The sequence below is a fragment of the Amblyomma americanum genome, chromosome 10 (assembly GCF_052857255.1).
Source record: "Amblyomma americanum isolate KBUSLIRL-KWMA chromosome 10, ASM5285725v1, whole genome shotgun sequence".
NCBI classification, from domain to species: Eukaryota; Metazoa; Arthropoda; class Arachnida; order Ixodida; family Ixodidae; genus Amblyomma; species Amblyomma americanum.
The window spans coordinates 134,917,302-134,940,862 of NC_135506.1; the positions used below are offsets into that span (position 1 = coordinate 134,917,302).

The 23,561-nt window shown below is 49.5% G+C and overlaps 1 protein-coding gene across 1 annotated transcript in view; it reads right to left on the reverse strand.

Annotated features, from left to right (window-relative positions):
• LOC144106446 (muscle calcium channel subunit alpha-1-like) overlaps nucleotides 1-23,561 on the reverse strand; it is a 605,267-nt gene that overhangs the window by 44,948 nt on the left and 536,758 nt on the right. Inside the window, exons 41-43 of the mRNA XM_077639259.1 lie at nucleotides 22,899-23,029; nucleotides 20,245-20,352; nucleotides 19,536-19,762 (exon numbers count right to left, since the gene is read on the reverse strand). Of these exons, the coding sequence (XP_077495385.1) occupies nucleotides 19,536-19,762; nucleotides 20,245-20,352; nucleotides 22,899-23,029 (466 nt within the window). The remainder of the gene's footprint in view (nucleotides 1-19,535; nucleotides 19,763-20,244; nucleotides 20,353-22,898; nucleotides 23,030-23,561) is intronic.

The following is a 23,561-nucleotide window of genomic DNA, read 5'->3' on the forward strand; positions in this document are numbered from 1 at the left end:
CATATCGGCGATGGTTTTGTTCAGGCGCTCGGTCAGTCCGTTGGTCTGCGGATGGTATGCAGTTGTCCTCCGGTGGCTGGTTTGGCTGTAGCGCAGGATGGCTTGCGTGAGTTCCGCCGTAAATGCTGTTCCTCTGTCCGTGATGAGCACATCGGGGGCGCCGTGTCGAAGAAGAATGCACTCCACGAAAAATTTGGCGACTTCTGCTGCTGTTCCGTTCGGTAGGGCATTCGCCTCGGCGTAGCGGGTCAGGTAGTCTGTCGCTATGATGATCCACTTATTTCCAGATGTTGACGTTGAAAAAGGGCCAAGCAAGTCCATGCCAATCTGCTGAAAGTGCCTTGAGGGAGGTTCAATGGGGTTCAGAAATCCTGCTGGTCGTGTGGGAGGGCTCTTTCGTCGCTGACAATCTCGGCAGGATTTCACATAGTGTGCGACGTCGGCAGACAGTCGGGGCCAGTAATACTTGTCTTGAATGCGGCGGAGGGTGCGAGTAAACCCGAGATGTCCAGCTGTCGGCTGGTAGTGTGAAGCCTGTAGAACTTCTTCGCGGAGACAAGCAGGTGCAACAAGGAGGTAGGATGTTTTGCTCGCTGCGAAGTTCTTCTTCACGAGGACCTCATTCTGCACACAGAAGGAAGACAGTCCTCGCTTGAATGAAGCGGGGGGTGAAGAAACCTTGCCTTCCAGGTACTCGATGAGGCGTTTTAGGTCGGTGGCCGAGCGTTGCTGCTGGGCAAACGAGCTGGGGCTGATGGGTCCCAGGAAGGCGTCCTCATCGTCGTCCGGCGGCGGTGTATCTACAGGGGCTCGTGAGAGGCAATCGGCGTCAGAGTGCTTGCGTCCGGACTTGTAAACGAGGGTGACATCAAACTCCTGGAGACGCAGACTCCATCGAGCGAGTCGGCCAGTGGGGTCCTTCAAATTGGCAAGCCAGCACAGCGCGTGGTGATCGCTGACCACCTTGAACGGTCGTACGTATAGGTAGGACCGGAACTTTGACGTAGCCCAGATGATGGCAAGGCACTCCTTCTCAGTTGTCGAATAGTTATCCTCGGCCTTGGAAAGAGAACGGCTAGCGTATGCGATGACTTTTTCCAGCCTGTCGCTTTTTTGAACGAGGACGGCGCCTAGTCTCGCGCTGCTTGCGTCGGTATGCACTTTAGTACCGGCGTTTTCATCAAAATGCGCAAGGATCGGTGGGGACTGTACACGACGCTGAAGTTCCTTGAAGGCTTATGCTTGCGGCGCTTCCCATTTAAACGGCACGTCTGCCTTCGTCAGTTGGGTAAGGGGCTCGGCGATGCGCGAGAACTTTTTCACAATCCGAGAAATCTGCGCACTCCTTTCTTATCGGCCGGCGGTGTAAAGTGTTCAATAGCAGCTGTTTTCTGCGGCTCTGGGCGTACTCCTTCCTTGCTAACGATGTGGCCAAGAAACAGCAGCTCTTCGTAGACAAAGTGGCATTTCTCTGCTTTCAAGGTTAGGCCAGACGACTTGATTGCGTCTAGTACGGTTTTAAGTCTTTTGAGGTGCTCTTCAAAGTTCGACGCGAAGACAACGACTTCATCTAAATATACCAGACAAATTTGCCACTTCAGGCCTGCCAGCACTGTATCCATTACTCGCTGAAACGTCGCTGGAGCGGAACAGAGACCAAATGGCATCACCTTGAACTCAAACAGCCCATCCGGAGTTATGAATGCTGTCTTCTCGCGATCTCTTTCGTCGACCTCAATTTGCCAGTAGCCGCTCTTGAGGTCCATCGATGAGAAATATTTGGCGTTGCAGAGGCGGTCCAGTGTGTCGTCGATGCGGGGGAGGGGGTAGACGTCCTTCTTTGTTATGTTGTTCAAGCGGCGGTAATCCACGCAGAATCGAAGTGCGCCGTCTTTCTTTCTCACTAGAACAACCGGTGCCGCCCATGGGCTGTTTGAAGGCTGGATGAAGTCGTCGCGAAGCATTTCTTGGACTTGGTCCCGGATGGCTTGTCGTTCTCGCAGTGACACACGGTAGGGGCTTTGACGGAGGGGTCGGACGTGTTGGTCCGTTATAATGCGATGCTTGGCAATTGGCGTCTGTCGCACCTTCGGCGATGTCGAAAAACACTCACTGTAGCTTTGAAGCAGATTGCGGATATGGTCTTGTCGATTCCGGTGCAGAGCTGCGTTGATGTCGAAAGTGGGCGAGTTCTCTTGGTCAGGCGAATCTTCTGCGGAGGGGTCGGAGAGGGCGAAGGAGTCTCGTACGTCAGATATTTCGTCGAAGAAAGCAATCGTCGTTCCTCTGTTAATGTGCCGGTATTCTTCACTGAAGTTTGTCAGCAGAACTTCGGCCTAGCCATTCCGGAAATTTGCGATGCCTCTTGCGATGATGATTCCTCGGTCTAGAAGCAACTGCATGTTCCCCTCGATGATGGCTTCAGCGTTAATGGCTTTCGTGGCGCCTACGGTCACGATAACGCTTGATTGGGGTGGGACGCTCACTTCTTCCTCCAGGACACTCAGGGCAACGTGATGTTCCCCAGTTTTCATCGAAGCGATGGCTTTTTCCGTCGAAAGCGTGATCTGTTTGGATCGGAGGTCGATGATCGCCATTTGCTCATTAAGGAAATCCATACCCAAGATCACTTCGCGGGAGCATTGCGGTAGCTCAACAAAGGTGGCAGGATAGGTATGTCCTTTGACAGTCACTCGCGCTGTGCATCGTCCTGATGGCGTTATGAGGTGGACCCCTGCGGTGCGAATTTGTGGGCCGTCCCAATCCGTTGTGACTTTTCTCAGCTGCGCAGCGAATGTTCCATTCATCACCGAGTAATCGGCTCCTGTGTCGACTAAATCGGTAACATTCCGGCCGTCGATAGTCACTTCTAAGTCGGAGGTCCGCGCTCTTCAATTGCATGTGGCTCTAGGCTTCGGGTCACGGCTTCGTCGTGTATGCGAGTCGCGGGTTGGGCGTGTGGTCGAAGCTCTTCTGGGTGGCGGCGTCGTTTTGAAGGCAGCCTGCGTCGTGGTCAGGGTTCTTATTGTGTGCGGCGCCGGTGCAGCGAGGGCCGGTTCTTCATGCGGCGTCGCGAGTGCATCGTCTCCATAGGGCGTGGTCGGTGGAGGATCTTCGGCGTTTCGCTCTTGAGCAACCTCACCTCCAGAGGTTGCTGCTTTTAGTTTCCCCTACGGGGCTGGAAGACCTTCCTCGTACCGCGGCTGCGTAGCTGCGGCGTGGCGACAAAAAGTGCGAGGTTGACGGCGATGGTGAGCGCGAAAAGCGGTTCGGCGTGTACTCCTCTCGACGCAGGTACTCGTCGATTTCCTGCGGACGTTGTCCGAAGCGTGGTCGTGGGGCGTTAACGGCAAATCCTCGAAGACCCATACGTCGGTACGGGCAGTGACGAAGAATATGGCCGGCCTCACCGCAATGGAAGCGCAACGGCCGGTTGTCGGAAGTCCTCCAGGCGTCGCATTTCCTAGGGCTTGAGCGTCGGTCATAGGTTGAGCGGGCGGGGCTGGGAGGCGGCGTTGTGGAAAAAGTGGCTCATCTCGGGGAGGACGTGGGGGTTGTCGTTGGGGCTGGGCAGTCCTTACTGCAGCGGCGTAAGTCATAGCCTGGGGTTCTGTGGCCGTCGGGGTGACAAGTGCCTGTTGCACTTCTTCCCGTACCACGTCCATCAGAGTCGCTGCTTGTGGCTGTGGGGAGGATGGCAGTAATCGGCGTAGCTCCTCTCGGACGATTTCGCGGATAGCTTCCCGCAGGCTGTCACTGGTGGTGGCCGGCGTGTCCGAACGGATTGCACAGGCATAGGAAGGGCGATTGTACTGCCGAGCTCGGACGTCGAGGGTCTTCGCAATCGTGCAGGCTTCTTGCATGAATTCCTCGACTGTCGTTGGCGGCTGGCGAACGAGGCTGCCAAAGAGTTGTTCTTTTCCGCCGCGCATTAAAAACGGAACTTTCTTTTCCTCAGTCATCCCGGGGTCGGCGCGGCGAAATAGGCGCTTCATCTCCTCGATGTAACCGCAGACAGGGCTCATTCGGAAGCTGGATCCTGGACTCGAGGAGTCGTTCGGCTCTTTCTTTCCTCACGACACTGGTGAATACCTTCAATAGTTCTCTCTTGAATAGCTCCCATGTAGTAAGGGACGACTCGTAGTTTTCGTACCACGTGCGTGCGGAGCCATCCAGTGAGAAGAACGCGTGTTCAATTTTTGCCGCATTATCCCACTTGTTGAATGACGCCACGAGCTCAAATTGATCGAACCATTCTTCAGGGTCTTCGCCTAGGGATCCATTGAAAGTTGGCGGCACCCGCGGCTGCTGTAGTATGATCGGCCTCGGCATTTTCGGCGAGGTTGCGGTGCTCGTAGCAGCGTCTTTTCGCTGTCTGGCGCGGTCCGGCAGTTTCCCGAACTCAGGCTCCTCTCCCTGGAGATGTCGGCTGGCTCGCTGAGCTGCTGGCTCGTCCTCGGGTGCGAATCGCTGAGGGCTGGCTTCACGACTTGAAGGGGGCGTCCGGAACATGGAAGGCCACCCCGCACCTCCACCAGATGTCACGTAGTGGTGACGGCAGTCTAAGCAGCGATGAAGACGGATGAAAGTGTCTTCTAAAAGAAAATTGTTTATCGGGCTGACTTGCACCCAAAATGGACTGAATCACTCGGCGGCGGCGAAGCGACAAGCGTGCTCGGCGGTCGTCGAACAGAATGCCCGCCGCTGTCGGCCGTGCTCAATTTAAAGCTGATAGCGAACTTTCGAGATAAAGAGCGCAAAGTTACTAGAACATTCCGGAACAACGTAGAATCAGCTCTGCTTGGCTGCGATCAATCGAGATAAATCTAGTCGCGTCTTGCGTCTCAAACAAAGCGATAAAGTGGTGTGGCGGCAGATTTGAAAAAACGAACAAACACTGCAAATATTCGCAGCACTATTGTCCTTAACGGGGCATCAGGTTTGTGAGTTTTCACAGCAAAGAACACCGATAGGTAATTCGTCCTGGAGTCCATGATAGCTCTTGCCAGGTTCGCGAGGTCAATGGTTTTACAGAGGTTCGCTGCCTTGCCCATAATACGGATCGCCGAAGGTTTAACTGAAAAAAAGTTCTTTTCTATTGCTTGCATTGCTTTCTTGTTGTACAAGCCAGAAGGTAAGACGACGAAGCATCCTTCTTTATCCGCTTGCAGGAGAAAACAGCCGTTGTCCCGCTTGCAGGAGAAAACAGCCGTTGTCCCTGCAGTACGCCGCTACCCTGGCCGCCATGGATTTCCCCTTCGCGACGGGTTTCTTCAGCGTGGTCCTTGCGAGGCTATCTACGCCGTAGAGAACACACCTTTCTTCTTTTTCCGCTTTTTTTTGCTACGCGTCGGTTAAGAGCCAACAACTCATGAATCGGTACACTGGGTTCAAAGCAGTATTTCGGCTCTTTGCCCAGGAAGTCTGCGATGTCTTTTGGATGGGTGACGTCCCGAAGAACCACTGGTTCCCTTCTCGCCTCCTCTTTTCTATGCGGCTTCGTACCACTGTGCAGGGCTTGATTATTCATGCACCTCCATAATGTCTCAGTCGTTTGGGCCGCTTGCCCCCGAAGGGTCTCAAACCTGAACTTATCCAAAACTTCTGCACCTTCACTTAGGCACGCCACGCTTAACCAGTCCTGCAGCAGTCTCACTTGCCTCCATAGTTCTGTTCTTAAAACTTTGCTTACACGTCTTGCATGTCCTAAAGTTGGTCTAACATATCCAAAAAAGGCACTCACTTATGCAGGCACAAGTCTTTTTCTGAGGCTGAAGGCGATGAATCTCGCTCTGCAGGTGGTGACTGCTATTGCTCTCGCGATCTTCGAAGTGTCAGGCTTGATGGTTGAAACATAAAAGAAAGGGCCCACAGAAGAAGAAAATTAACTTAACAAAACACGTTATGGGGCTAGTTGGTGAAGCATAGTTTCTCGAAGTTCTTTAAAGCGCTACAAATACCAAGACACAGGAAGAAGCACACAGGACGGGCTCTGACTCCAACTAACTTCAGTGAGGCTTCCACAACCTGCATTTATACACAATGAAAGACCAGAGCGTATGCGGGAGAAATATTTCTGGTAGATTAGGGAGCGCAGACTGTATGCTATCGTCCATTTAATAATCTGTATTCGCTGTATCGCAGGGAAACTGATGTGGTGCTTACGCACGTGTCGCCCCTTTGTATGATAAAAAATGCTTCGGCCAATTCGCGTGCTAATCTGTCCTTACTACTGCTTAGAATTTTGATGCGTTCAAGTCGTGGCCCGCAGTTTTGGTCGTTCTCATCTTTGCACGAGCGGCAGTGGGCGGGTAGTTTTCAAGCGATTCGGAAACGTTACCAAGGGAACGTTCATGTTCCCCGGCATGTTCGTTCACACAGCGGCCGGTCTGCCCGAAATATACTTTGCCACACTTGAGGGGGATTTCGTATACCAGACCCGTGGCACACTGCACGTACGGCTTTGCGTGCTTCACGCCACGGCCGGAACTGTCAGGGCTGTTGCTGCTGACCTTGGGACACATCTTGGCCAATTTATTTGGCGCAGAGAACACCAGCGGCACGCCGTACTTGTTACCAACCCTTTTCAGGTCGTGAGACACCTTATGTATATAGGGGATAACCACTGGCTGGGCGCTGCTACGTTGAGGTCTCGTTGCTTTCTTTGATTTCAATTTTACCTTCTGCAATAGTGTCTCCGTGACCGCTGTCAATACGTGTTCAGGGAACCCTGCTTTACGCAGTCTAGCTACCTCGCCCTGAGAGCTCTGCTGCATCTTGTGAGGGCACTACTTGAGGAGAGCGCATTCAAGGGAAAGGGTTGCAATCGCCCTCTTGGCCGTTTTAGACTGTGCCGAATCAAAAGGTAGGAAATCTTGCGGAGACACTATTGCAGAAGGTGAAAGGGAGACCAAAGAAAGCAAGGATACCACAACGTAGCAGCGCCAAGCCAGTGGTTATCCCCTATACACATAAGGTGTCCCACAACCTGAAAAGGGCCGCCGCGGTGGCTGAGTGGTTATGGCGCTCGGCTGCCGGCCAGAAAGATGCGGGTTTGATCCCGGCTGCAGCAGTCGAATTTCGATGGAGGCGAAGTTCTAGAGACCCGTGTGCTGTGCGATGTCAGTGCACGTAAAAGAACCCCAGGGGGTCGAAATTTCCGGTGCCCTTCAATACGGCGTCCCTCATAGCCTGAGTCGCTTCGGGACGTTAAACCCGTATAAACCATAAACCAAACAACCTGAAAAGGGTTGGTAACAAGTACGGCGTGCCACTGGTCTTCTCTGCGCCAAATAAATTGGCCAAGATGTGTCCCAAGGTCAGCAGCATCAGCCCTGACAGTTCCGGCTGCTGCGTGAAGCACGCAAAGCCGTACGTGCAGTGTGCCACGGGTGTGGTATACGAAATCCTCCTCAAATGTGGCGAAGTATGTGTCGGGCAGACCGGCCGCTGTGTGAACGAACGTGCCGGGTTACATGAACGAACGTGCCGGGTTACATGAACGTTCCCTTAGTAACGTTTCCGAATCGTTTGAAAATCTACCCGCCCACAGCCGCTCGTGCAAAGATGAGAACGACCAAAACTGCGGGCCACGACTTGAAAGCATCAAAATTCTAAGCAGAAGTAAGGACAGATTAGCACGCGAATTGGCCGAAGCATTTTTTATCATACAAAGGGGCGACTCGGGCGGCAGCACCACATCAGTTTCCCTGGGAGACAGCGAATACAGATTATTAAATAGACGATAGCATGCACTCAGCGCTCCCTAATCTACCAGAAATATTGCACCTGCATGCGCTCTGCTCTTTCGTTGTGTATAAATGCAGGTTTTGGAAGCCTCTCTACCCGCCGCGGTAGCTCAGTGGTTAGGGCGCTCGACTACTGATCCGGAGTTCCCGGGTTCGAACCCGACCGCGGCGGCTGCGTTTTTATGGAGGAAAAACGCTAAGGCGCCCGTGTGCTGTGCGATGTCAGTGCACGTTAAAGATCCCCAGGTGGTCGAAATTATTCCGGAGCCCTCCACTACGGCACCCCTTTCTTCCTTTCTTCTTTCACTCCCTCCCTTATCCCTTCCCTAACGGCGCGGTTCAGGTGTCCAACGATATATGAGACAGATACTGCGCCATTTCCTTTCCCCAAAAACCAATTATTATTATTATTATTATTAAGCCTCTCTAAAGTTAGTTGGAGTCAGCGCCCGTCCTGTGTACTTCTTCCTGTGTCCTGGCCTTTGTAGCGATATAAAGAACTTCAAGAAACTATGATTCACCAACTAAGCCCACAACGTGTTTTGTTGAGTGAACTTTCTTCTTTGTGGGCCCTTTCTTTTATTTTTCACCTATCAAGCCTGACACTTCGAAGATCGTGAGCGCAATAGCAGTCACCACCTGCAGAGCGAGATTCATCGCCTTCACCCTCAGGAAAGGACTTGTGCCTGCAGTAGGGAGAGCCTTATTTGGAAATGTTAGACCAACTTTAGGACATGCAAGACGTGTTAGCAAAGTTTTAAGAGCAGAACTATGGAGGCAAGTGAGACTGCTGCAGGACTGGTTAAGCGTGGCGTGCCTCAGTGAAGGTGCAGAATGTTTGGATAAGGTCAGATCTGAGACCTTTCGGCTGCAAGCGGCCGAAACGACTGAGATATTATGGAGGTGCATGATTAATCAAGCCCTGCACAGTGGTACAAAGTCGCCTAGAAAAGGAGAAGTGAGAAGAGAACCAGTGGTTCTTGGGGACGTCACGCTTCCAAAAGACATCGCACACTTCCTGGGCAAAGGTCCGAAATACTGCTTTGAACCAAGTGTCCCGATGCATGAGTTGTTGGCTCTTAACCGAAGCGTTGCAAAGAAAGCGGGAAAAGAAGACGAAGAAAGGTGTGTTCTCTACGGCGTAGATAGCCTCGCAAGGACCACGCTGAAGAAACCCGTCGCTAAGGGGAAATCCATGGCGGCCAGGGTGGTGGCGTACTGCAGGGACAACGGCTGTTTTCTCCTGCAAGCGGATAAAGAAGGATGCTTCGTTGTCTTACCTTCTGGCTTGTACAACAAAAAAGCAATGCAAGCAATAGAAAAGAACTTTCTTTCAGTTAAACCTTCGGCGATCCGTATTAAGGGCAAGGCAGCGAACCTCTGTAAAACCATAGACCTCGTGAACCTGGCAAGAGCTATCACGGACTCCAGGACGAATTACCTATCGGTGTTCTTTGCTCTGAAAACTCACAAACCTGATGCCCCGTTAAGGTCAATAGTTAGCGAAAAAGGCACTTGGCAGCAGCACATCAGTCGGTTTTTGCTGAAGCAAATAAATAAGCTAGTTGTGTCAGATCCTTTCGGTATCAAAAATTAATTGGATGCTGTCAGCTTTTTGGAAGGGGAGCAGCAAATTGGACACGCTTTCTGAATTGATGTTGGTGATCTATTTTATTCAGTACCACATAATCACCTGTTTACTGCTGTTAGTGATTGCATTGAGGGAAACGGCGTAATTGCCTTTCAAAATGGAGCTGGCCTGAGTGTCGATAATTTTGTCACTTTTAGAGTTTTATATTAATGCCACTTTTATCCAGTTTGACAACCGATGGCTTTTACAACGTCAGGGCATCTGCATAGGATCATGTGTCGCTCCTGTTTTGTGGAACATTTTCTTTCATCAATTGACAACATTTTGGCTCCACTTTCTTAAGATGGAACTGTCCTAAAGATTTTTAGGTATGTTTATGATTTTTTAGTGACTTTAAAGAGACGTAATACAGGTGGCTACCAGGAAGTTGCAAATGAGATTTTAGATACGTTCTGACAACACGGCAAAGGGCTCTCTTTCACGTAAGAGGTGCCTGAACAAAGTAACCTTCAATTTTTAGACCTCAACATCAAGCTCGGAGACAGATGTGTTTGCTTGCGTTACCGCCGTAGAGCCAGAAAAGATTTCCTACCTTTTGATTCGGCATAGTCTAAAACGGTCAAGAGGGCGATTGCGGCCCTTTCCCTGGAATCCGCTCTCCTCAAGTAGTGCCCTCACATGATGCAGCAGAGCTTTCCGGGCGAGGTAGATAGACTGCGTAAAGCAGGGTCCCCTGAACACGTATTGACAGCGGTCACGGAGACACTATTGCAGAAGGTGAAAGGGAGACCAAAGAAAGCAAGGAGACCACAACGTAGCAGCGCCAAGCCAGAGGTTATCCCCTATATACATAGGGTGTCCCACAACCAGAAAATGGTTGGCAACAAGTACGGCGTGCCGCTGGTCTTCTCTGCGCCAAATAAATTGGCCAAAATGTGTCCCAAGGTCAGCAGCAACAGCCCTGATAGTTCCGGCTGCTGCGTGAAGCACGCAAAGCCGTACGTGCAGTGTGCCACGGGTGTGGTATACGAAATCCCCCTCAAATGTGGCAAAGTATATATCGGGCAGACCGGCCGCTGTGTGAACGAACATGCCGGGGAACATGAACGTTCCCTTGCTAACGTTTCCGAATCGTTTGAAAATCTACCCGCCCACTGCCGCTCGTGCAAAGATGAGAACGACCAAAACTGCGGGCCACGACATGAACGCATCAAAATTCTAAGCAGAAGTAAGGATAGATTAGCACGCGAATTGTTCGAAGCATTTTTATCAAACAAAGGGGCGACACGTGCGTAAGCACCACATTAGTTTCCCTGCGAGACAGCGAATACAGATTATTAAATGGACGATAGCATGCAGTCTGCGCTCCCTAATCTACCAGAAATATTTCACCCGCATACGCTCTGGTCTTTCGTTGTGCATAAATGCAGGTTGTGGAAGCCTCACTGAAGTTAGTTGGAGCCAGCGCCCGCCCTGTGTACTTCTTCTTGTCTCCTTGTTTTTTGTAGCGCTATAAAGAACTTCGAGAAACTATGCTTCACCAACTAGCCCCACAACGTGTTTTGTTTTTTTTTATATCGAGAGTACGGGACATGTATAGAAAGCATATGGATTTTTTATTACTTCCCATATTTTATCGACCTTTTGTTACCGTTATTGCATACGACCTGGCCACATGGAACTTTTCAGTAAGGAGAGTTAGCTAATCGAATAGATTAGTTTGTTTTCACCGATTATATTCCTCGCACTCACCGCAAAACACGCACAGACAAAAGAAAGGAAAGAAAGGAGCGAACGTGTTTCGTCTTGTCTATGTGTTCCTTTCATTTGTCTGAAGGTGTTTCGCGCTAAATGAGATGAATATAAATTTGGTTTGGTTTATAGGGGTTTAACGTCCCAAAGCAGCTCAGGCTATGCGAGACACCGTAGTGAAGGGCTCCGGAAATTTCGACCACCTGGGGTTCTGTAACGCGCACTGACATCGCACCGTACACAGGCTTCTAGAATTTCGCCTCCGTCAAAATTGGACCGCCGCGGCCGGGATCGAATCCGCGTCTTTTGGGCCGGCAGCCGAGCGCCATAACCACTCAGCCACCGCGGCGGCTAAATATAAATTTAGTAAGCGCAGAAGACAAACTGTCAAAGCGAAGATGTATAACGCTCCACGTTTTACTAGTTTCATCCTGACAGTTTGTGACAAGGCCCTCATGTGGTGCTACAAACCATCCTCTAGGATACTAGACTACGGCTAGGCGCAACTGATAGCTGCGATTTCCAGACGCCCTAAAAATCGAGCCGAGTGGAACGTATTCAGCAGCGCGCTCTGGTCTACATCTCAGCTGACTACTGTAAGTTTAAGAGCAATAGGTTCGGCCATTTGGTGCACATTGTGGAAACAACGAGAAAAAAGGCGGAGTGAGGGACGAACGCAGAACCGAGCATTTAGTGCTCCCAATTAGTCATGAGCTATAGGTGGCATCACCCTAGCGTTATTCTGCCGCTAATTTGTATAGAGCTGCGACACATTAAAGGACAACTAAACACGAGAAGTTTTACCACAGTTTCGAGTCCCGGTATATCTCTGTCATTACACACACAGACACCCCACAATACTTTCCTTGGCGACACCAAAGGCAATACAGGGTCCCGAGTTTAATTTTATAAGGCGGGAATCCGCCTTCTAATTGCCAGATCCCCTGTTGGGCAAACAATATCTTAGAGAGAACCATGTGGCATTCTTACATTGTTTAATTAAGCAGGAAGAACTTGCCTCTGTTTGCAATACATAGCATAATGGTGTAAATTACAACAAATACAAGAGCATTCCTTTTAAAGCCTGTGCGCTAAATAGACGTTCACGTGGAAAAGGTCGAGAAGACAGGACAGAAGCGCAACTTCCAAGTATAATAACCGACAAATGAAGCCAGGCATGCTTATAAAGCCGCCGATATCCGGAGACCGGCTGCATGAGAAAGCGTGAACGAAAGCAACAAACAAGAAGAGCAATAGGGCGTATCTAAGCGAGACAAGTAGGCGAACATATCAACACGGGCCGAGGTTTGATAAAAACTTCGTAAAAAGAAGAATACATGAAATTAACAAAAACGCACAACATGAAAATACAGAGTTGCATGAGTTAATGGGAATCCCGAAGTAATTTGCGATTCGCTGATGACATTGCATTGCTAAGCCACTCAGGAGATGAATTGCAAAGCATGATCAGTGAATTAGACAGGCAGAGGTGAACGGTGTGTCTAAAAATTAACGAGCAGGAAACCAAAGTAATGCTCAGCTGCCTATCAAGGGAACAGCAGTTCTCAAATGGTAGCGAGGAACTGGAAATGGTAAGGGAATAGGTCTGTACTTAGGGCAGGTAGCGACAGCTGATGCGGATCATGAGATGGTGGAACAAGAAGAATAAGGATGGGGTGGAGTGCATATGGCAGGGTCTCTCAGATCATGAAAGGCGAGGATGGAAAAGGCGAAAATTCTAGGCAGGAGCAAGATTAAGCAGGCCAGGCTTTTATTTGAAGCCTTTCACGTGCCTGAGTGACACTTCAGTTAAATTGTATGCGGCGGAGTGCGATTTTCTGTGTAAAACTGATAATGCGAGGCGATAAGTAACGGCTGCGATAAGGCACGTGGAGTTAAAATTGGGTGTAGCCTGAACCTATAACTGTATGTGCTTTTCTTGCGCAATAAACAGTTGCAAGTTGGCGCCTGTTCGTTGTGTCCTTGTCTCTTTTGTCCGTGTGAATTTATTTGCGCCAAGTTGCATTTTCCAAGTTTCAAAATGATAAACCACTTAGCCCGGCAATATGCCTTACTGAGCATGAAAGGCAGTTTGCCAATATCCCTCAAGAGAAAAGTATTCAACAACTGTACCTTACCGATGCTCACCTATGAGGCACATATCTGGAGGATAAGGAAAAATGTTAAGCTTAAGTTAACGAGAACGCAGCTGGCTGGAGAAATAAAAATGGTAGGTGCAACGTTAAGAGACCGGAAGCAGACGGAATGGGTGAGAGAACATACCCGGGTTAACGTCATCCTAGTCGAAATCAAGAGGAAGAAATGGGCTTGGGCAGGGCATGTAATGCGAAGGCAAGATAACCGCTGGTCTTTAATAACGGAGAGGATTCCAAGAGAAAGTAAGCGTAGCAGGGGGCGGCAGAAGGTTAGGTGGGCGGATGAGATTAAGAAGTCTGCGGGGATACGGTGGCCGCCGCTGGCAAAGGACATGTTTAATTGGAGAGACATGGGAGAGGCCTTTGTCGTGCAGTGGGTGCAGTAAGGCTGATGATGATGATGATGATGATGCATGAAAGATGACAGGGAAAAAAAAAACAAGTCCTAGACGACATGCAAACTTCTATAACAACATAAAAATACACCGGAGCATGAAAGATGGCAGTGACAAGAAACAAATGAGATGGCAATAAAAGCCCTGTAAAGGACGCATGTCGAGAGAAAAAGAACATTAAAAATTCTAAAAGCAAACTAAAATCAGGAGGAGTGTTCGAGCTTAGACGCTAGATATAACCATCCAAAAAGCATAGTTCATTATTAGGGAGGTGAATATAAGGCGTGCTAACGCACTCGTCATTTCTTAGGTGAAGGAAAATGGCCTCAATTACTTCTGTCTCGGTATTTTCCTGAGCTTTGCCTAGACACTTAGTTTCACGAAACTTGGAGTGCCAGTTTTGCCAACTGCTACACTGTAACGAAAGGCTTCTTTCAGATTTGCTCATCAAGGTATCGTTGTTCTCACGGGCCTGCTTACTGAAATATTTTCCTGTTTGCCCCGCATACACTTTGCCGCACGTAAAGGGGATTTCGTACACAACATGGGCAGTGCGCTGTGTGTACACGTTTTGGTGCTTCGTATTACAGGCTTTTTTAAGCGGTTTTGGCCACCACCGGACATAATGTGGCCATTTTGCAAGGAGTCGAAAAACGAGCTGAATCCCGTGTCTAGACGCAACCTTCTTCAAACTGTGTGAGAGACCGTGCAGGTTAGGCATTACCTACACAGGTATGTGTCTTTTTTTACTTTCATGCAATTTTGAAAGAAGGTTGTGTATAGGCATGGGGTTCAGCTTGTTTTTTTGACTCGCTGAAAACTGGCCATGTCCGATAGTGATCGTAAACTTGTTAAAAAGGCCTGTAATACCAAGCACCAAACCGTGTACACACAATGCACTGCCAATGTTGTGTGCGAAATCCCCTTGACGTGCGGGCAAAGTGTATGCGGGGCAAACAGGGAAATGTTGCAGTAAGTGCATCCTTGAAAACGACGTGACCCTGAAGAGCAGATCTGGAGGAAACCTTCCGTTACACTTCAGCAGTTGCCAAAACTGCCACTCCGAGTTTCATGAAACCAAATTTCTAGGTAGGGCTCAGGACAAGTCCGGGAAAGAAGTAATTGAGGCCTTTTTCATTGACATAAGAAAAAACAAGTGCATCAGCACGCCTTCTATTCACCTTTCCAATAATGAACTATCCTTTTTGGGTGGTTATATCTAGCCTCTTAACCCGGTCACTGGTACTGATTTTAGTTTGCTTCTAAGATTTTTTAATGTGCTTTTTCTCTCGTCATGCGTCCTTTACGTGGTTTTTATTCCCATCTAACTTTTCTTGTTTTCATTGTCAGCGTTCATGCTCCTCTGTATTGTCTTGTTCGTAGGCCCTTCTGTCAACCCATGTGAATGCTCTTTTTACAAAGTTTTTATCAAACCGCGGCACGTGTTGATGTATTCGCCCACTAAGAATTTTTCGTTTCGCTTAGATATGCCCTATTGCTCTTGTTGCTTTCGTTCAAGCTGTCTCATGCAGCCCGTCTCTCGACCTCAGCAGCTATATAAGCGCGCCTGGCTTCATTTGTCGAACATTAAAGCTGAAAGTTGTGCTTCTGCGCTCTCGTATCTTTACCGCACAGCATTTTAAAAAGATCATGTACCCGTCAGAAATTCTTATTACAACAGAGCAGGACACAGCCGGCATGGTCTCAGTTCTGCTTTATCAGTATATAGGCTGGAGTACGAACAAAGCCCCTGCGAATGAGGTGTAGCAAAGTGGCTCAGCCACATTAACCCCAGGTTCACCCAGCATTGGTTGGGCGGACACCACAGGGATCTGGAATGGCTAATTGTCACTTTGAACAATAGATAGGTACCTTCATGGCCTTGTCTTGATGGTTCAGCACACAGCGGTTCATAGGTGAGGCTCTCGGTGCTCTCGTTTTGAAGGGCACATATACGCAAATGTGGCCATTTAAAACGAACGGGAAATTCTTTCCGGTGCAATCGCTGCACGATCAAAGCACGGCTGACTAAAACGCAACGAACTAGGGCGCAAGAGAAGGAGCCAACTTTTGGAGGCACGTGAAGCGTTTCGCGGCGCTCGACGGGTAGCTGCAGGACCAGCTCTGCTCTTTCGTTCCGCACGATGCCCGTTAAAGTATCCGGAAGTTGCCGCTTCAACGCTTCTCAAGTCGACAGAGAGTCCTCGTGGTTCTCGTAACACATTCTCTGCGGTCAGTCTAGCGCAAAGAAGGCGCGTCGTCCGTCCTCCCACTTGTACACAGCCAGCATTCCGTGCCGTCGCTTCAGGAACCGCAGCAGATCTGAGGCACTCGGAGGCGCTGTGAAGGGGCAAGAGCAGGTCTTACAATAGCAAGGACAGCTGACGTGAAAAGTTCGGATGAGATTAAGCCACCAGATGTCCGAGGCTCTGAAACCAGATGAGACGGACGTATCGTTCTCATGCGAAGCATTCTTTGCTCATCCATATTACGAGGGTAGCGAAAGGCCGCTCAGAATGGCTTTCGAAAGCCGCGCTTAGTGATTATGATGGTGGTTTTGCTAACACAGGAGTCTTAGTGAGTTCCGGTATTCATGGCTGAAACCGCCGTTGCGTAATCTTGAGTCTTATAACGAGTGTTTCCTGCAGATCACCCTCTAGAGTGGTTGCATTACCAGTACGGGCATGTAGCGCTGTCCCGGCATGCCGGATGAATCCTCATCTCATCGACTGCCTTGAATCGTAGCTGAGTTGTCGTGCAGAAACCCAGACTTGACGGCCGCCCTGTCATGTGCCGCGCAACTGCAACACGTGCCCGGACTCTTTCTGTTCTCGTCAAATGCGCAGAGAGCACCGTAATGACAATGTGCGCCTGTCTTACGGGCACGCTGCTAAAGTGGGGTCAAGAGGTGAGACGAAATCGGTATCCCGGCAGCAGACAGCGCACCTGATGACGTCACTGGCGCTGCCTTATCTGCGGACAGCGCAGGCATCCCAGACGAAAAAAAGGCAAGCGCCTTTTCCTTCTCGGGTGCTTGTGGCGGTCTGCTGCGTTTCTGAAAGTACAACTCTAGAGTGAGAACCATCGGTGCTTTTCGCTTGATTTTTTTTTCCATTTGTGTGGGGCACGTTTTTCTGAACAATTCGGCATGCTGAGAGTGGTAAAATCGCCTGCCCATTTGCGTTGTATTGGTGCATTTGTGAGGTGCGGTACATTTCTCGCTCCTCGAGAGTCGCCAGGAGGCCAGACCAAGAAGACAGCAGCTTCGAGAACTTTCCTGTCCATCCGCTCCGCCGTCTGCTCCAGCATTCCTCCGTGTGCGTCACGTCACTAGACACGTGAGTTTTTCGTCGCCGGTGCGGTCCGTCGTTCAGTGGACCTCACAGCGTTCCCCACAGTGGAGCCCACAGGCGTTCAGTGGATCCTACAGGTAGAACGGCGTTTCAGTTGTTGCGACTGAGAAACGTGGCTTCGTCATGAACCACTCCTTAGCGAAGGAGAACTAATGAATACGGCTAGGGCTAGTAATGCGGAGGGAATGTAACCAATGGCCTCTTTATGGCAAAGCGGTAGGTTTCAAGAGGATGCAAACGCAACTGAGGATGGCAGAGAGTGAGCTGGGCGGAAGAGGCATGGAAGTCTGTGGCGACAGCGTGGCCGCAGCTGGCACAAAACAGGCTTCGCTGGAAGTATATGACAAAAGTATTTTTTCTTGTAGTGCACGTAGTCAGGCTAGTCGTGCTGCCGATGACTAATGATCAGTCCATTTCATTTTTGAAAACGTGGATGCAGTAGGTTTGCAGGCACTGCTCAAGCCGGTTGCATACCCAAGACGCTGAAGTACGACAGGGGAGCGAGAAGAATTACTCGTATTTAAAAATTAAGCGGACAATATTACCGTGTAAAATCTAGAGCATGTGACTCGAGACTTACGAAGCGAGCTTTACAGCACAGCACAGTTCCCTTTGCGAACGAAGAGTAACGTGTGGTCATTAAGGGCGACAAGATACGATTTTGTACCCGTCAGTCAGACATGCTGTCGCACCCTATAACGTACCGTTGCGCTGTCGTTTCATTTTGTCCTATCCCACTGATCGCTGGCGGAGGCCATGGCGGATGACGTGACGCAAACGCGCCCTACGCCCGCGCCACGTTGACGGAGGAGTGGCGACGCCGATGAATGACACAGTAAGACGAACACGCCTGACAAACTATCGCCACCGGTCCCACCCAGGGAGAGAAACCAACTGCGTTATGGTTCTGCGACGAATTGGCGAGCCATGGCGCCCAAGCGGACCGGATGCGATTGCACTAAACAGGGAGGCTGGTGGCTGCACCACGACAAGACTGGCCCTGGCCCTGCTTGGTCGTTCACTTTCCTACCTCCGGTTGCTTTCGTCAGCACGAAACGAGATGGAAAATTACAAAATACGACCCGTCAACAAAAACGGTTCAGTACAACCTGTAAGAATAACAGCGCTCTCAGCAGGGTGCCAGGCACTGCCCACGTGCTACATTACCACCGCCAAGATGCCTCACACATCAAGCACATGCCGACTCCTTTTACGCGCCAGTAGCAAGCCAACGCTCGTGCTTTATTCGGTGAAGAAAAAAGAACGCAAGCAGAAAAGGAGTGACATGGTATTTCCATCGGTCAGCATGAGTGCTGGTGTGCGCTCTGGAAAAGCGTGTTATCAGCAGGAGCAATAAAACAATGTGTGACAAACAGAGCTACCTCGGCTTTTATGGCTCAATAGCACACAAGGTTTGACGTTTTAGTAGCATGCTTTCGCCGCGGCAGTGGCTCAGTGATTACGGCACTCGGCTGCTAACATGAAAGACGCGTGTTCAAACCCGGCCTCGGCAGTCGAATTTCGATAGAGGCGAAATTCTAGGGGCCCTATACTGTGCGATTTCAGTGCACGTTAAAAAAACCCAGGTGGTCGAAATTTCCGCAGCCGTTCACTACGGCGTCCCTCATAGCCTTACTCACTTTGGGACGTTAAACAGCCATGAACCAAACCAAGTAGCATGCTTTCTCGAATGCTCGCATTTTGAGCACGGAAAATCTACTCGTCGACCCGAAAATTAAAGTATCGTCCCTCTTCAGGTCGTTGTTTTACCAAGAGAATAATCACCCTGAGTGTCAGCTACAAGAGCACAGGGAAGGTGTTGTCGGCTTTTCCTTTGTGCGCATTTTTTTCATCTCTTTCTCACTGTCCAGTTTTTCTCACCGCGAGAAACAGACCTTAGCAAACGACGGTGGCATGGCAGGCCGCGTCAGCAGCGGGGTTAAACGGACCTGAATGAATAAACAAAAAACGGCATGCCACCATTCGCGTTGTCGCTAGGGGGCTGCGCCGGCTTCAGCTTCGCGCACAACTGCGCCAAAAACATCCCCTCCCAAAACGCACGCACTTCCAGAACACAAGTGAAGCCGGAGAGAAGAAGACCTCCTCGCCGTAGAAGAAATAAAAACATGCGAACGGGCAGGCCCAGTTTAGTTTGGTTCATTGGGTTTAACGTCCAAAGCGACTCAGGCTAATAGGGACGGCGTAGTGAAGGGCTCCGGGAATTTCGCCCACCTGGGATTCTTTTACGTGCACGGACATCACACAGTACACGGGCCTCTAGAATTTCGTCTCCATCGAAATTCGACCACCGCGGCCGGGATCGAGCCCATGTCTTTCGGGTCAGCAGCCGAGCGCCATAACCACTGAGCCACCGCGGCGGCTGCGGGCAGGCACAGTCAGTCGGCTGTGAATAAAGGAGGAAGTAAAACGGAAAGAGCGCCACGGAGCGACCAGGACGAAGTCCAAGGGCGCGAGAGAGCAAGACAGCCTCAGACGGTCCCAAAAGAGAGAGAGGAGGACACCGAGTGAGAAAGCACTACCTGGAGGGGCTCCTACCCCTGGCGGCGGACGGGAGTAGGCCGTCGTGTTTCCTCAGCTGGACGTGGTTAGAGGCTCGCGGCAGGCGGTGGTCGAGCGAGGCCGTCGGCGAGACCCTAGCGTGCTGGTAGCCCTGCGGCGGAGGGACCCGCGTCCCCGCGGCGCCGCCGTGCGGCCGGCTCGCGGCCCGCATCGACGACCACATGCTGCCGAACAGGGTGTGGTTGCGCTGAAACACAGTTAGTCGCTTATTCCGGCAATAGCTTAAGGTAACAGTGAGAAGAGAACCCCACAGCTTGCGACTCGCGTTATTCCCTGCTAACAGTTCATTGTAGAACACTAAGCTACAGCACCAAGGAACGACATCACAGGCGCGCTCTGTTCCATTTTTACGCCCTTTTGTATTCGAGGCTTTTTACTGAATGAACCCCACCATTTTCTAGCGCACTGACAGGGATCGAAAACTCAACAACGCCAAGGGAGTCGGAGCTTCCATTTCTAGAAATGAGAACGTCTGCTTCCTGTGCGTTTTCTTTCGTTGCAAGCAGAGTGTAAAACAAAACTGAATCACGATAACCACCAATGCCCCTCAGCTGAAGAAACATGCTGTCCAAGCCAGGGGACCATAAGACCACTTCTCCGCATAAAGCGCTATACTTCCGGAGAGAACAGGGCCCCGAGGTCCGCGACAGATCTCCGCTGTACACTCACTCGGTGCATGGGTTCGTTGTCCTGTCCTTCTTCAAAGTCCTGGTCCAGGTTCCCGGATACAGCGCGCCGGATTTCGGGCCCCATCTCGTGCAGCTCTCTGAGGCCCGCCTGTCAAAGGGATGAATGCCTTTCGTACCGGGCACGCCGCGTGCACTTCGCCCACACTCCACGGACAGTTACGAGTGTCCTTGACAGGTGCTCCCGATATACAGAGGCCTACCAACTCTGTTTCAGGTTCTGTGTAGAGAATGTCCGCAACTTCTTGCGCTTGGTGTGCGCAAGCGGTGTTACTTAATTCTTTACACTAAGTATGCTTGTGCGTCTGCCTGTGCCCTGTACGCAGATGTCTATACCGGGTATTTCACCTGCAATTAAAAAAAAAAAATTGGCTATTCAACTTAGAAGAGCGATTTTCTCCATAGAATTTTCTGGGGTTATTCAATCAAAATACAACTAAGGAGTGCTGTCTAGTAGGCTGATCAACTAGTATTAAATAGTTTACATTTTAACTATTGCTGTTAGCCTCATTATTTATTGTGAGGCGTGTAGCCCATGAAAAGTATTATTCACTCCAGTTTTTAGATTTTGAAAAACGGGGTTACCCTTGGCACATCCGCCCGCAAATTTTGGCTATTTCGACGCGTTTCGTGCACAGGAGGGGTTGGTTTGCCTGGAAACATTTCGAAACGCATGTATTTTGACAGCATGTAGGCAAAAGTTGTAGGGCCACGCCTCCAAAGGGTAACTGCGCTTTCGAAATTCTAGAAACTGATATGTATATTACTTACGACAGGCTACACGCCCTCAATAAATAAGGAAATTAACAACAATAGTTGAAAGGTTAACTGCACAGTATTGGGCATCCATCCTAATAGTTAGTACGTCTTAGCTGCATTCTGATGCGCTACACCGCCGACAGTACTATACCGAAGAAAGGGCTCTTCTAACTCAGAAAGCCTATTTTCAAAAATTGCTGAACATTTTACGTGAAACAACCGGTATATCTCCACCTATTTTTTCTTTAGCTTCTCCCTTCCCCTTCTATACGGATTATTTATTTATTTATAAATAGACACCCCAAAGGCCGAAGTGGTCATTACATGAGGGGGCGAGGTCTCAAAAACAGCACAATACATAATCTTTACACATGTTAGTTAATAAACACAATAAAGAACTATACATACAAATGGTAAGTATGCAGCATTGCATTCACTAAGGAATAGGTAGGTTGAGTTCACAGCAGAGAAATCTTAAAAATACAACAGCGAGAACAATATTACGGTGAGGTTAGTAAAGAAGGTGCGCTGAAAGGTTGGTTTGGAAATAGGATAGATCAGTTTAATTAGCTGTCAGCCGGCAACGAGTTCCAGCCTTCCTTATATATTGGGGTGAGGTTTGATATTTTAGCGTTCGTGCGAAGATGGGTTGCACATTACAGGGATGATCCGTCCGGGATGAGATAAGATGGGCAGGAGCGATGCGATCAGCTGTAAACGAGGAGTCACTCTAGTATAAAGAATGGAAGAATGATAAACGAGAGAACTTGCACCTAATGATAAGGTCCAGAATATTGAGAGCTTGCTTTAGTAATCATGCACTTTGATATGGTGAGTATGACGAAGGGATGAACCTGACAGCTTCATTTTGGATAGACTCAAGGCGGTTAATGAATGGAACGCTGCTTGGATTTCATATTACAGAGGCATACTCTAAAGCTGACCTTATGAGTGTAGTCGCGTGAAGCTTTGTCTCGGAGTTGGCAAGCAATAGACGAAGATTAATGAGCCCCAGTTTCTGAAATCCTTTGTTACTGGTGTGATTTATGTGGGCGCTCCACCTTATATCAGCACTTAAATAGACACCGAGGTACTTGAAACAATCCGTTTTGTCAACTATATTTTCTTTATTTGTGTACACATTTGAAGGCGTAATAGTGCACGTGGAGAAGGTGATTAGATATGTTTTGTTTTTGCATATTAACCTCCATCCGCCATAGCTGACACCACTCATTTAGATGCATGAAGTCGGGCTGCAGAATAACTACGCCACGGGGGGCAACTGTCTTTCTATAAATTACGCAATTGTCAGCGAACAGTCATGCGTTAGATGGTATGTTAGATACTATGTCATTGATATAAATTAAAGATAATAAAAGCCCTAAGATAGATCCCTGTGGAACTCCCGATATGACGCGAGAACTTTTAGATGAATATTCTAAATTTGACGCGTTGCGAGCGATTACTCAAGTAGTCTTCGATCCAAAGGGTGATGTCGCGGTGCAGTTTATGGTTCCCTAAACTCGTAGATAACAGTTTCTGCAGCCGGCACCTATGTTTTCTTTCCGCTTTCATTTTTCTGTTACTCATAACAAATAACTGCTACATATCCGGGCGGGTTTGAAGTTTCTAATCAGCGATATCCGGGGCCATTCCATTGGTGCCCTGCCCAGTTCTTACTGGCCTAAAACGCAGAGACGGCCAGTGACAAGGGCAGGGCGATAGCCTCGGAACGCAGTGCTGTTAGCCTGAACAAACAGCGTGTGTCAGCGTGACCTCTGTGCCTGAGATACTCCCAAAGTGCTGTCTGGTCTGTCGCTTCCATTTGTTACTCTTAGATGTCGGTCACATTCGCCCCGTGGCCGAAGAGACGCTTGCCTGCAGGGCGACGGTGCTTTCGTTGGGCTCCTTTTGCGATGCTCGCTCTTCTTTGCGCTTCTTGAACCTCCGGAAGTAGTCCTGGATCAGGAAGGTCGCGTAGAACTTCCCCACCGTCACATCGTCATCCGCTGCGCCAACCGAGAAAGAAACAGTTGCGCTCACATGACCGTCTGTTAACGATGGGTTAAGCAGTAGATCTACATCGACACGAAAGCTGGCATCGCCCAAACTCACAATTGGTGGAAACGGTGTAATCTTTTCAAAGGCGGGAAAACAGGAAATCTTAAACACTCATACTTTGCACTCGTACTTAGCACTGCACCAATTATAAAGGAATGAAACAGAAACGTAATCGAATTCTAGTGGAATTGGAATAAAATTAGGGCGAAATTGGAACAGAATCTGAATGAAACTGAAATTGAATTGGAACAGAATTGTTATGCTTTCGAATTACTCGCATGCAGGTTCCTTAAGCTCTCTAGGATATTTTCCAATAGATCTTCGCGGCTGGGTTTGTGTTCTTTAATCCTGCGTGCACCACTTGTGCGGAGCTACAAGCAAGAAATGTAGCTGCGATCTTCCAAGAAATGACGTCAAATCGTCGGTACACAGCACCAGTGCACTTCGACGAAAAGCTCTAAAAACGCTGTGAGTGAGAAG